The sequence below is a fragment of the Leopardus geoffroyi genome, chromosome C2 (genome assembly GCF_018350155.1).
Source record: "Leopardus geoffroyi isolate Oge1 chromosome C2, O.geoffroyi_Oge1_pat1.0, whole genome shotgun sequence".
Classification (NCBI taxonomy): Eukaryota; Metazoa; Chordata; class Mammalia; order Carnivora; family Felidae; genus Leopardus; species Leopardus geoffroyi.
In genome coordinates this window covers 66,629,107-66,642,757 of record NC_059333.1, presented here as the reverse complement: position 1 = coordinate 66,642,757, position 13,651 = coordinate 66,629,107, and the positions used below count along the sequence as shown (strand labels likewise).

The 13,651-nt window shown below is 42.7% G+C and overlaps 1 protein-coding gene across 1 annotated transcript in view; it reads left to right on the top strand.

The window, feature by feature from the left end:
* The window catches only part of HGD (homogentisate 1,2-dioxygenase), a 49,024-nt gene extending 39,345 nt beyond the window's left edge, over positions 1 to 9,679 (top strand). Inside the window, exons 12-14 of the mRNA XM_045502171.1 lie at positions 1,205 to 1,331; positions 5,849 to 6,030; positions 9,333 to 9,679. Coding sequence (XP_045358127.1) covers positions 1,205 to 1,331; positions 5,849 to 6,030; positions 9,333 to 9,482 — 459 coding nt within the window. The 3' untranslated portion in view covers positions 9,483 to 9,679. The remainder of the gene's footprint in view (positions 1 to 1,204; positions 1,332 to 5,848; positions 6,031 to 9,332) is intronic.
* Positions 9,680 to 13,651: the final 3,972 nt, after the last annotated feature.

The window sequence follows — 13,651 nt, the reverse complement described above, 5'->3', positions numbered from 1 at the left end:
TGGTCATTCTACCACTGCATTAGAAAACCTTTTCAGCCTCCCTGTGGTTTAGGATCATCTGAGCTCTGAAGCATGGTATCTGATGTTCTCCACCATCTGGCCCTGGACTCCTTTTTCCAGTATTAACTCTTAGCCCCTCTTCCCTTTGCCAGTGCACCCTGGCAATGCTTTCTTGCCTCTTGACAAAATCTCTGTGCACTTTGATGTATTTCTTGTTTTCTATGTTTCAAATGCCTTTTCCTCTCTTTCCTGCCTCCCTCCTTTTTCTTTCTTTCTCCTTTCATTCCTCAGGACCTTCCTCAAATATCACCTCCTCTTCGAAGCCTCCCCTGATCCTCTCAGGTAGGCAGGCACTCTCTATACTCCCTTGGATTTCTACTTATAAAGTGAGATTATCCTTGGCACCTTGCTAGGATTAGTTGTTCATGCACCTGTTTTATGACTCCTTCAGCACCCCCCCACAACCACTACCACCACTAGTAATGCTAAAAGGGCAAGGAATAGATAGATCTCAACCATCTTTAAATCCCAGACCCTAGAATGGCATGTGAAAGCAAACATGATCATTGATTTCAATTAAATTGAATCTCAATCTTTCCACTGAAAGATTCTAAAGTTCTTTTAAAATCACAATATTGTTTCCCTCGACACTACCACCGTCCAAACTAGTGATGTAAGTGGTGGATTTTAGACCTGAGAATCAAACAGGGGTAAGAAAGCAATGAGGATGGCATCTGGAATCTCTGCGAGGCCCCCAAAGAGAAGCACATTCTACATTTATACCAAAAGCTAGATACTATTTTACTGCTGTTTCAACCTCACTCTGAGCATCTATTCTGCCAAGAACTCCCTGAAGCACATCCCAGCTCTTCACCCTGACCTGAGGTTGAGAGGCAGACATGACTGGTTCTCAGACCCACATGGTAATATTTGCATGAAATGGGGGCTCAGCAGGATGAGAAAGCAGTTCCAAGTCTTCTTAGCTGGAATTAATTCATTTTGCTTCATGCACAGCAAGAGGGGAAAGTCAGATGAGTGATTACTGCACCTCATCGATAAGCCCAGAACACTTAGCCTGGCCTGTGTGGTTTGATCAGAATTTAGAGCATCAACTTGGAAACCCCTTCCAGTGTGGGGACACATGTGCCATTGTCCAGCTGCCTCCTTTCCATCGTGGGCTCAGTGTCTCCTTGTGCTTTCACAGGACCCATCCATCTTCACAGTATTGACCGCCAAGTCTGTCCGCCCTGGGGTGGCTGTCGCTGATTTTGTCATCTTCCCACCTCGATGGGGGGTTGCTGATAAGACCTTCAGGCCTCCTTATTACCACAGTAAGTCTCTCTTTTCCCAAGCCACATTGGAAACCAAAGAGATAGCAACGCGGTGAAACTTATTACCCATTGGGAATACCACCAAGGAGTTTCCAGACACCATGCTCTGGCTGGCTTTCAGGATCCTGCCTCCCAAGACCCAGTGCTGCTCCTCAGACTTGTAGCAGCTGAAACACCACAGATGGAGATGGCAGTGATGTGTTGACTCTGAGAAGGAAGTAATTAATGCCTACAGCCCAGTTTCCCTGGCCCTGAGGAGAGGCAGAAAGGCTGATAAAGTGTGAAGCAAGACGTTTCTTTACATGTCAGACCCTTCTTTTTAGGGGAGAGAGAATGGTGGGATGTGGTTGGTAACTTTGTTGTTTTTGGAAAGCTCTTGATCTAAGTCTGGTTCGAGAGCCAGGAAGTGTGCCTTCTCCAATTATTTTGGTGGGATGAAACAGACTGCCGTTCACACTAGGGAATGGACTCCATTCTGGAAGCAGTTTCTGTGGAGTATTAGTTACCTAGAACAGAACTTACTAAATCTATTATTTTTATTTTATTAATATTATTACTAGCAGCTAACAATTATTAACCATTTTCCATGGCTATACGTTCCTTATAAGAATTAACCCACTTAATCCTCAAAACAGTTGTAAGAGGGAGGTAATATCATTATTCCCTTTTTTTCAGAAGGTGAAATTGAGGCATAAAGGATTAAGTAATTTGGAAAGATTGAGTAACTTGCTCAAGGCCCCACATCTAGTTAAGTGGTCGAGTCGGGGTTTAATTGAATTAAATGTGTGCCAGAGCACACATACACTCGTTAGGAGTAACTGATGTGCCTAGCCCAGTGCCCAACATACAATATGCATCTAATAAACATTTATTTAATTAGTAAATGCATCACCAAGAATGAATAAGGTATTTCATGGCTATATTTAATGAAGTTGGCATTTTTAGTTGTGCAATAGCTAGCTGTAAATCCAACCTAAAGGTCAATGTACAATTCCACTTCTTGGAGATTGCATTTCTGTACATAGAGTTCTGAAAAGACTCTGAGGTACATTTCAGCTAGAATATTCTTTTTTTTTTTCAAGTTTATTTATTTTTGAGAGAGAGAGAGCAAGTGGGGGAGGAACGAACACAGAGAGAGTGAATCCCAAACAGGGTCTGCGCCCTCAGAACAGAGCCCTATATGGAGCTCTAACCCACAAACCGTGAGATCATGACCTGAGTCGAAGTCAAGAATCAGGTGCCTGACCGACTGAGCCATCCAGGCACTCCACAGCTGGAACATTCTTAAAAATAAATCCCTTTCCTTAGTCAACCTCAGGGCTGTCTATATAAGGTTCCTCCCTATATGTACCAGCTCCCAGGTGCCCCAGCTCAACAAGATATAACAGTGCACTGAATGGGTAATTTAGGCATTTATAAAAGGTGGAGAAGTAGGGCCCTAAGGATGGAAGAAAGCCATTTTATGGTCTAATTCCAGCACCACCTTTTTCAGGTGACATCATTATGGTGGAGAAAAGGATACAATCAGTTACCACCACAAAGATACTACTTTGTCAATAGAGTCAAAATAAACTATCATCTTTTCTGAAGAGTATCAAGCCCATCATAGGCCCTGACTGTTCTGGAAATCAATCCCCTAGAAGACCTGCTGTCCAGGAGAACTGCTTTAGCTTAGCCTGTACCTTACATGCTAGCCCTTGATAATTCACTATTTCACAGATAATTCACTATTTCACTATTGTTTTGAGGCTGCTATGTACCTCTACGTACCTGAGATGGTAGTTTTCAAATTTTCATATATGTTAGTGTCACCTGGAAGGCTTGTTAAAACAGATTCTTGGGCCCCACCTTCAGAATTTCTGTTTTAGTAAGGTCCAGGGTGGGGCCTGAGAATTTGCTTTTGTAACAGGTCCCCATGTGATGCTGATGCTGCTGTTCCAGGAACCACACTTTGAGAATATTAGGGAGATAAAAATCACTTAGAATGACTCTTAAAAAAAATGTATCCCCAGCACCCACTCTTGGAGAGTATAATTAGTTGGTTCTGAGGTAGAACCTCAGAATCTGCATTTTGAATTAGCAAGGCAGCAAGACTTTCTGATGCCGGAGGTCTACAGGCCACATGTTGAGAAACACTGGCCTGTGGCTTACCTCCCTACCCACAGAGAAGGATAATAGAACTGTCTAACTTAGACAAGTTTGCTGTTGTGCTACAGCTCTCCAGCCACTCCTAGACTTGAGCTTGTAGTTCAGCCTGCCTGAAACAAATGACCTTGTGAAATGCCTCTTATAATTTTTTAAAAGTCTCTCAAGTACATTTGGCCAGGATAGATAACAGAAAGGTATGGTTGCCTGATTTAGTTGGAAAAAATACAGAACCCCAAGTTGGAAATTATTTTTTCCAGATATATTAAAACTATTGCTTTAGCAATATTATCAAAATCTTTGCTACTTGGATGTGACTTTATAGGAGAAGTGAAGAATTATTTCTGTAGAAATATTGCCTCCAGTCATCTTAATGTACTTTAGTCAACTGGATTCAGCATTAATCAGAGAGGCAAGGTCTACCCTCCCCCTGCCCTTTGAAATATAGAAAATGATATAGAAATGTCATCACCAAAGTCATTGCTACCTAAATTCATATTCAGATCAAAGCTGAATTCTGTATTGCTCTCTTCTTAAAATTAAGCCATGAAGGTGACTCTGAGGACACATACTAGATTGAGGAGTGTGACAGAACATTTAAGTCATGAGCAGATCTGCTTTTAAAATATAGACACTTTATGCTTACAGTTGCTTCTTTTCCTCTATTTCTGCTTCATGGAATAATGAGTAGAGCTATGATTCGGGTCTTACCTTTTCTACGTGTGCCTGCAGCAGAATTTTGTTTCCTAGGCAGGATAAAAATGACTGCCTAGTTAATGACAGAAATATTTTGGCACTTGATTATACTTCACATGTAAGGAACTTATCATGCCAATGTCCAGCTTTGCAAGGGTTGCCAATGTCATAGCTCTCTGCTCTGCTCATGATTTTCACTCTCGGCACTGTCACAGAAGGGACTATGAAAGTAACTTTAAAGGGGCTACTTCTTACTCAATCACAGAACTTAGCAGAGTGTTCAATTACATCTGTGGGATGGATGGATCAGTAGACAGATGGGGTGGAGAATGGACAGATGGATGGGTAGATGGGTGAATGGATAGAAAGACACTTAAATTTGCTCAGGTGTTGTATTTCTTTAATTCTTGCTCTAAATATGTTGCTGTTCCAATAAAGAGGTTTATTTCAATAGAAACATGATTGAAATAGTAGGCACATGGTGATTTTTTTGTCAAATTTTTTGACTCCAGAAAGCACAAAACCAACATACTTATATTAAAGCAAATTTCCATTTAATATGAGAGAACTTTCTAACACCCAGAGCTTTTCAATAATATGGTAGACTGCTTTGTTGAGTAGAAAGCTTCCATTCACAGGAGGCATGCAGGCAGACCCAAGAAGTAATGCCAGGAATGACATAGAATATTCTTCTGTATTGAGTAGAAGTAGTGATCCTTTCCAATTTAAAAATTTTAGGATTCTATAAAGAGAATAGCAATGGAAATAGAAAGAAAAGAATGAATCTCAGAGGCATTTTGGAGAGTGGAAAATAAGATGGTAGATTCAGCTACAGAAGATAGTATTTGTTAGACTATATAGCATTTATGGACTGTTTTTTACAGATACTAAGATCCTTTCACATGGATTATCATTTGATAATAGACTCCAAGTCCAGCGTTCTTTCCATTATATGACCCTTCCATCAACACACACACACACACACACACACACACACACACACTCCATCTCAGTTTTCTCGATTGGGAATCAGAAATATGGTGATACCATGTACTACTGTGGGGCTATTTGGAGGAGGATTAGATAAGATGTGGGAAAAAAGATCATTTTAATATGGGGCTTATAAGCCTAGATGACAGAGTACATCTATTCTTTATTATTACTTTCATTTTAATTATTATTAAAATCGTCTGGCTATGATTTTCTTTAGATTCAACATCATTTGTTTCAGGCAATGGAACTTAAGACCTCTGAAAATCCACATGGCCATCAAGTAGAGTTTTGCCTACCAAGGGTTCCACATTAATGAATGTTTTGTGGGTTCCTCCCGCCTCTGTATTCTTTAGTAATCCTAAAAATGTATCATATTCTCCTATCTTCTTGGCAGTGCACAGAAAAAATGCTTGGGAGGTCTTGGTATTTTACATGTTTTGCCTTAGATAATTAAAATAATATTATTTCAGGGGTGCCTGGGTGGCTCAGTTGGTTAAGCGTCCAACTTCAGCTCAGGTTACGATCCCATGGTCCATAGGTTCAAGCCCTGCATCGGGCTCTGTGCTGACAGCTCAGAACCTGGAGCCTGCTTCAGATTCTGTGTCTCCCTCGCCCATGTTCTGTCTCTCTCCATCTCTCAAAAATGAATAAACATTAAAATAATACTATTTCAACCCTCCTAGGGAACTGCATGAGTGAATTCATGGGACTTATCAAAGGTCACTATGAGGCAAAGCAAGGTGGATTCCTGCCAGGGGGAGGCAGCCTGCACAGCTCAATGACCCCCCACGGGCCTGATGCTGACTGCTTTGAGAAGGCCAGCAAAGCCAAGCTGGCACCCGAGAGGATTGCTGATGGCACCATGGTAAGCAAGTTAAATGCCAAGCTCTGGCAGCCTTGGGGGTCCCCAACCTTGTTGAGAGGAGTGGCTGCTTTTGTATTTCTCCAACGTCAGAGAGAAGGAGTCAGGAGAGGAGAGTGTGTGTCTCTCTGTGTGTATATGCCTGTGTGTGTATGTACACACCCCTAAACGTATACTAGACTTCTGATGTGATAGGGTAGAAAGATATTCGGACTTGCGTCAGACCTGGGATCAAATCCTAGCTCTTTGGGGACACCCGAGTGGCTTGGTAGGTTAAATGTCCAAATCTTGATTTTGGCTCAGGTCACAATCTCACAGTTCATGAATTCAAGTCCCACACTGGGCTCTGCACTGACAGTGCAGAGCCTGCTTGGGATTCAGTCTCCCTCTCTCTCTGCCCCTCCCCTGATTGCTCTCTATCTCTCTCTCAAAATAAATAAAAATAAGCTGAAAAAAAATCCTAGCTCTTAGTTCCTACAAACCCTGAATAAGTTACTTAACTTCTCTGTGCTTCATTTTCCCCCATCTGTAGAATGGGTGTGGTATTCATCCCAGCAGGTGGCTGTATTTAACCTTACAGACTGTCCAGCACTGTTCAAATATGAAGGAATATTATTAATACTATGTAATAGGTCTTCTCTTATCTGTATGCAGCCCAGAGTATATATGCTGTGTCTCAGAATCATCTCCTGCTTTTTGAGGTAATCCTCTAGGGCCACAGTACCCAGGGATGCAGGATGTCACCTTCAATGGAATTCTCAAGCCAAGGAGGATCAGAAAGCCTTTGCCTCACTATAGTCTGGGCTTGTGAGAAGCAGTTCTCAGCTGTTTTCTCATTTTCTTTTGCTCTCCTTTGGCATGGGATGAAATTGATGGGATTTAAAATCTGTTTTGCGTTCTTCCTGTGTCAAGCTATAAACATTGAGGCTGAACACAATTGCAGTTGGCTGCGGTACTTAGTTTTACTTTATTTTTGCATTCTTGGAGGTGGAGTTTATGGACCACAAGGAGTAATTTTATGTTAAGTCATATGCAAATTTGCTTTACATTTTTAAACAAATGCCTTCAATGCTACCTGACTTTAAAATCAATAGCACAGGCCTTCCTGACTCCATGCCCAGCTTGCAAACAGACAGCATTATGTCTCTCTGTCCAATGCAGTTTGCATTGAACAGTTCCAGGACCAGAGCTGATAGAGCTGATCTGCAAGGGGAGGGTGCAGAGTCCCATCTGCTTGACCTTGGCTCTCTTTCCCTTTCCAAGGGCCTTTGCAAAATTTCTATGGAACTCTACATCTCTTTGAGATGTGGTTTGACCATCTCAATTAAGATATCGCTTCCAGGGGTGCCTGGGTGGCTCAGTCAGTTGCGCATCTCTGACTCTTGATTTCGGCTCAGGTCATGATCTCAGGGTTGTGAGATTGAGCCCCATCTTGGGCTATGCACTGAGTGTGGAGCCTGCTTGAGATTCTTTCTCTCTCCCTCTTCCCCTCCCTGATCTCTCAAAAAATAAAAATAAAATAAAAAATAAAAAAATAAGCCAACGGCTCTTTCAGGTACATGGGCTACCCCACACTTGCCACTCAGTAACCTTTGGTGCCCAACTTGGCTTTGGATGTCAGTGTTATCAGGGAGCACTGTTCTACATCAATGAGGCAAGGACAGAGCTGTTTTTATGAGGAACAAGACTCTGGGAAATGCATAGGGCCTGGAGCACTAGCCAGAAAGAACTCTCCTATGTAAGGGATTAAGGGCAGGGGAGGCTTGAGTAGCCAGACAGCCCAGACTACCTGGCAGGGGAGGGTCCAGCACTTTACTTAGACCTAACTTTGGGTCTCCATCACCATTTTCCATTATATAATTGAGACCCAGGCCTATCTATACACCTCATCCTTATTCCAGTTTGGAATAAATGAACTTTGTATAATACCGTCCTCATAACTCAGCTGGGATGGGGTTTTGTTACTCTGTTCAGACAGCAAGCTTCTTAAGAAGCAGGCAGCAAAGAGGCAACAACAGACAAGAATGACCATAATAACAACCCTTATATCTGAATAGTGCTTTATAATGTGCACGATGGTTCCACACAATCTGATACAGTCCTCATATCAAGCCTGTGGTGAGAAGTCAGGCAGGGACAATCATCTCCCTGAAGCTAATGTATATTAGATACCAAACATTAACATGGGTTCTCTGGGTTGTGACCCAACTTTTATCTTCCTTTCGTCCATCTATATTTTTAAAATTTCCAATAATGTGAACACATAAGAATTGTAGGGTTTTATTTTGTTTTTGTTTTATTTTTAAAAGCCACAATGGGGGGCGCCTGGGTGGCGCAGTCGGTTAAGCGTCCGACTTCAGCCAGGTCACGATCTCGCGGTTTGTGAGTTTGAGCCCCGCGTCAGGCTCTGGGCTGATGGCTCAGAGCCTGGAGCTTGTTTCCGATTCTGTGTCTCCCTCTCTCTCTGCCCCTCCCCCGTTCATGCTCTGTCTCTCTCTGTCCCAAAAATAAATAAAAACGTTGAAAAAAAAAATTTTTAAAGCCACAATGGTAGGAAAATCAGCAATTGGTGAAGCTAGAATGTCTAAGCTGCACAGAGCACTTGCATATTCTTTCTGTTGGGGACAAAAACCTCCTGAACACAGAGGGACATCAACCATTCAGTCTTCTGGGATAGGTTTTTTAAAAGTACTACACAGCCAGTCCTACCTCCTCCTTCCCTCCTCCTCCTCCTCCTCCTCCACCTCTTCCTCCTCACTCTCTCTTTACCTCCTTCTCCTTTTCCCAGGCCATCTCCTGGTCAGAGTCCTTAAGAACAAAACTCAAATCTCAGCTCTGCCACCTCTTGTTACTATCGCTTAAGACAAGCCACTTCCAGCTTTGAGCCAGTTTCCTCCTCTGCAAAAATGGGGGTTATGGCCTCCCCACAGGGACTTAGCCACAGTAAGTGATGGCTCCTAAGAAGATGAATATTCCTAAAACTCTTCCACCTCTGCCCTTGGATCTAGCATATTTAGCTCCATAATGCTGCAAGGACAATGTGATGCTTACATGCCCAATTCCATTGTATAGTATGAAACTTGGAGCTCGGAGAAGGTAAGGGTCTTGCACCAGGTATCACTCGCCTAGAAGTGGTAGGGCTGGAGCCAGAACCCAAGGTGTGAGCCTGTTGTCCTCACCCTGCTAGCACACATGATTCATTATTCAAAGATTCTGCCTACCTACATCTTTTCTCTTGACATCTAATCAAATGTATTTTATTATCCACCTCACTTCTTTTTTGTCCCCTCCCCCATTTCCTACAGGCATTTATGTTTGAGTCTTCTCTAAGTATGGCCGTCACCAAGTGGGGGCTCAAGACCTCTAATTGTTTGGATGAGAATTACTACAAGTGCTGGGAACCTCTCAAGAGCCACTTCACTCCCAATTCCAGGAACCCAGCAGGACCTAACTGAGACTGAAGCAGTGCTATCATAATTGAGAATGGATTTGTGTGGTTTTGTTTAGAATATCACGCCTTCTGGCAGTATGGGGGAGGGGGTCGGTTAAAATGAGAACTCACTATTTCACAGGCAAATAACTCAGACATTTGTAGAAATGTTTTTGGAAAGTTCTATGTCAGCTTAATTCCTCAATAAATACTTGACTGGTATTCTGTGGAAGTAGCAATTGGTCATAATCAGGTCGTGATTAGACATACCTATAGTGGCCAGGACTGGGGGCAGTCCATGAGATTGGCTCAAGATCAAGAGTCTTTTCACATGAGTTTGCCTGGATGCCCTTATTCCAGGAGCGCAAATCCAGGGTGTTTACCACAGACCACAAGGAAGGACAGGCCAACATAGGGACCATGAACTGAGGCTGAAGCCAAGGCCAAGGTCCCAGGCATAGGGAAGCACAGGGGGTCAGCAGAGCTCCAAACATCCAGTGTCTTCCTAAAACAGATGGGCAGCCAGAACAGCAGGCTAATTATGATAGTCATGTAGCAGCCAGTATAGTTGGTTGTGGACAAGAAGCCCAGCCACCAAGAGTGAGCATCATTCAGTGAGGAGACCAGCAGTCCTGTTTTTTCCACTGAAAACCCCATATCTCATGAAACCCTCAGGCCCGGTCAAACCAGAGTGGTTAGCCCCCCTACTATTCATTCATTGATCATACCACTTGAGAGCCATTCAATGAGTCCTTGCTACGTGTCATCTACAGAGTGAGTCCCTGGGGGTGAGTGATTGAGAAGGAAGAAGTCATCTCTCCCCTTAGCGAGCTCACAGTCTGGGGACACCAGAACCAAAGAAGATCAAGGTCCCAGCACAGAACCACAGCAAAAATGAGGCAGTGCAGTATACAAACACTATGCCCAACAGCTCCCTTCCTGTGGCCGGCATCCCTCCCAAGGACTAGGCTGTCCAAGACTCTGTGGTGAGCTGATTAGGTTCTCTTGGAGAGAGAAAACAGGCAAATCAGAACAGAAAAGAATGGCAAGTGTATTTTTCACCACTCTAGTTCTATAGTTTTAGCACATTCTCTCCTCTGTGTTGCCCAAGTATCAATTTTGATATGCTGCTACTAAGTTTTTGTTTAACAACGGGTAGTGAGAGTCAGCTATGTACCAGGGCCTAGGAACCAGGGCTGCCAAATAAAACAAAAGATGCCCAGGTAAATTTGAATTTCAGATAAACCCTGAATAATTTTTAGTACAAGAGTGGACATGGAAACCTGTCTTTTTTTTTTTTAAGTTTATTTATTTATTGAGAGAGAGAGAAAGAGAGAGAATGAGCCTGGGAAGGGCAGAGAGAGACAAAGAGAGAGAATGTCAAGGAGGCTCCAGGCTGTCAGTGCGGAGCCCAATGCAGGGCTCAATCCCACAGATCATAAGATCATGACTTGAGCTGAAATCAAGAGTTGGATGCTTAACCGACTGAGCCACCCAGGTGCCCCAGAAACCTGTATTTTTATTTGATAAATCTGGCAACTCTATGAGGGATATGGTGGTCCAGGAGATACATATGGTTCTCGCCCTGACAGAGGTTACATTCTAAGAGGGAGACTGATGAAATAAACAAACAAAATAATTATAAATTGTGAAACATGCCAAAACAAAACAAACAGGAACTGAGATAGGAATAGCAGATGGGGAGGGGAGATCATTCTTTAAAAGAGATCTTCAATGAAGAAATGACAGCCAAACCTAAAAGATAGGAAGAAGCAAATCATTGGAAGGGTAGGGTTGGGCTGGGGTGTGGTAGAGGGGAGGAGCATTCCGAAATAAAAGCCTGGTGGGTTCAAGGAACTAAAAGAAAAGCTAGTGTGGGGAGCCCAGGAGCAGGCCATTGCAATAGTCCAGGCAAAAGACAGCACTGTCCTGGGACTAATGAGGTGGCAGCAGAGACAGAAGTGAATAAATTCCTGAGTGCTTTGGAGAAGACCTGAAAGACGGTGCTAGGGATCTGTATGCAAGGGGTAAGGGAAGGAGGAGTTGAGGACAGGGCCAAGATGATGGGTAGGCTTCTGGCAGTGATATCTCATGGTCTCAAACAGTAAGGTGGGTATCTTTGAGGGTGACAGAGGTCAGTGTGCCTTCCTGATGTTCCTTGTCTTTATATTAGACATTTTTATTAAAAATTAAACATTGTTAATTAGCAAAGCAGTTAATAGCTTTAAATAAATTTTTGAAACTGACCACTATGGCAGAAGTTGCTAGTGGCCCACCTATATCCTACCTGCAAGAACCATCCAGTGCTGACCAGCCGCTTCTAGTTGCCTGCACCACATTGGCAACTCTGCCCGAGGACCAAACCAAAACCCAAAAAAAACTGCTGGAATTGTGTGGCCCTAAGCACAGCCATCAACCAGTGACAAATGGGAATTCATGGATAAACACGCCAGCTCTCTTGGCCCACACCTCTGAGGCTTGTGCTCAGCCCTGGCCCTTGCAACTTCCAGAAGAATTAAGCTCCACTGCCCATGGTGGCAAAGCCCAATAATGTACTTCTTATTAGCTTCCCTCCCCTCCTTTCCCCACTGTCCTGTGGTGCTTCCTGAGCTCTTCTCTCAGATGACCCAAACTAAGACAACCACTCAAATAGTTTATTCCCAAACACCAGTCTTTCCAGAATGAGCTCTTCTAACTCTGCTTTTAACCATGAACCCAGACTCTCATCTATTTCTGTTCACTCCATCACCAGTTTGGTGGCCAAGCCTCCCTAGAGCTGAAGAAACGTTCAGCATTTACATCCATCCAGTCCGAGCCCTTGTGCTTTATCTCCTCCACTTTATCTTGCTGGCAGCAACTCCTCAGCAAGAGACAATATTTCCCCCAGGCCAGGCTGTTCATGCTAATTAAAAAAAGATTTAGTTTCCTTCTGTTGTGCTTCAGATCAGCTAGAAAGATCTGTATCCTTTCCTTAACTCCCTATTCCCAAAACACCTTCCTCTACCACACTCCTGAAGAAATATACCATCTCTTTACTGAGAAATAAAAATTCTTTAAAAAAAAAAAAAAAAAAAAAGCACCCTGATTAGTTCTCCTCAAATCGCAGGAGGGTTTTCTGACTGATCCCCTTGGCATTATTATATATTTTCCTGTCTGAGAGGGCGAAATAGAAGCCAACCTTCCCTTTTTCTTTTTTCTTTTGGAGAAACTTCTCTCACAGAAGTCTCCACAGTAGCTTGAACAACAGCAATGGCTCGAGACCAGTGATTCTCAGTAGGGTTTTGTCTCCTCCAAGACATCTGACAAAGTCTAGAGACATTTTTGATTGTCACAACTAAGGAAAGTGCTACTGGCATCTAGCAGATAAAGGTTAGGGACATTGCTAAACATTCTATAGTGCACATGACAGGCTCCCAGAACAAAGAATTAGCCAGGGCTGAATGTCAATGGTGCCAAGGTAGAGAAATCGTGCTGTAGCCACAGTGTTCCTCAACTTCAGCTGTATACTGGATCTCCTGGCAGCTTCCAAAACTCCAAGTGCCTGGAGTATACTGCAGATCAACTAAGTTGGGAATAGTGAGGATAGAGCGCCAATGAATTTTGTTATTTTTTGTTTTAAGTTTTTTATTTTCATTCCGATAAAGTTAACATACAGTGTTATATTAGTTTCAGGTATATGACAAAGTGATTCAACAATTCTATACATTACTCAGTGCTCATCATGATAAATGTGCTCTTACTCCCCCCACCCCATCACCTATTTCACCTCCTTCCCCCTGGTAACCATCAGTTTGTTCTCTATAGTTAAGAGTCTGTTTTTGAATTTGTCTTTTTAATTTTTTTATTTGTTCATTTGTTTGGTTTCTTAAATTCCACATAGGAGTGAAATCTTATGGGATTTGCCTTTCTCTGACTGACTTACTTCACTTAGCATTATACTCTCTAGCTCCCTCCATGTCATTGCAAATGGGAAGACTTCATTCCTTTTTATGGCTGAATAATATTTCATTTTGTATATACACTACATCTTCTTTATCCATTCATCTATCATTGGACACTAGGACTGCTTCCATATCTTGGCTATTGTAAATGATGCTGCAATAAACATAGGGGTGCATATATCCTTTCAAATTAGCGTTTTCTTATTTTTTAGGTAAATACCTAGTAGTGCAATTACTGGATCGTAGGGTAGTT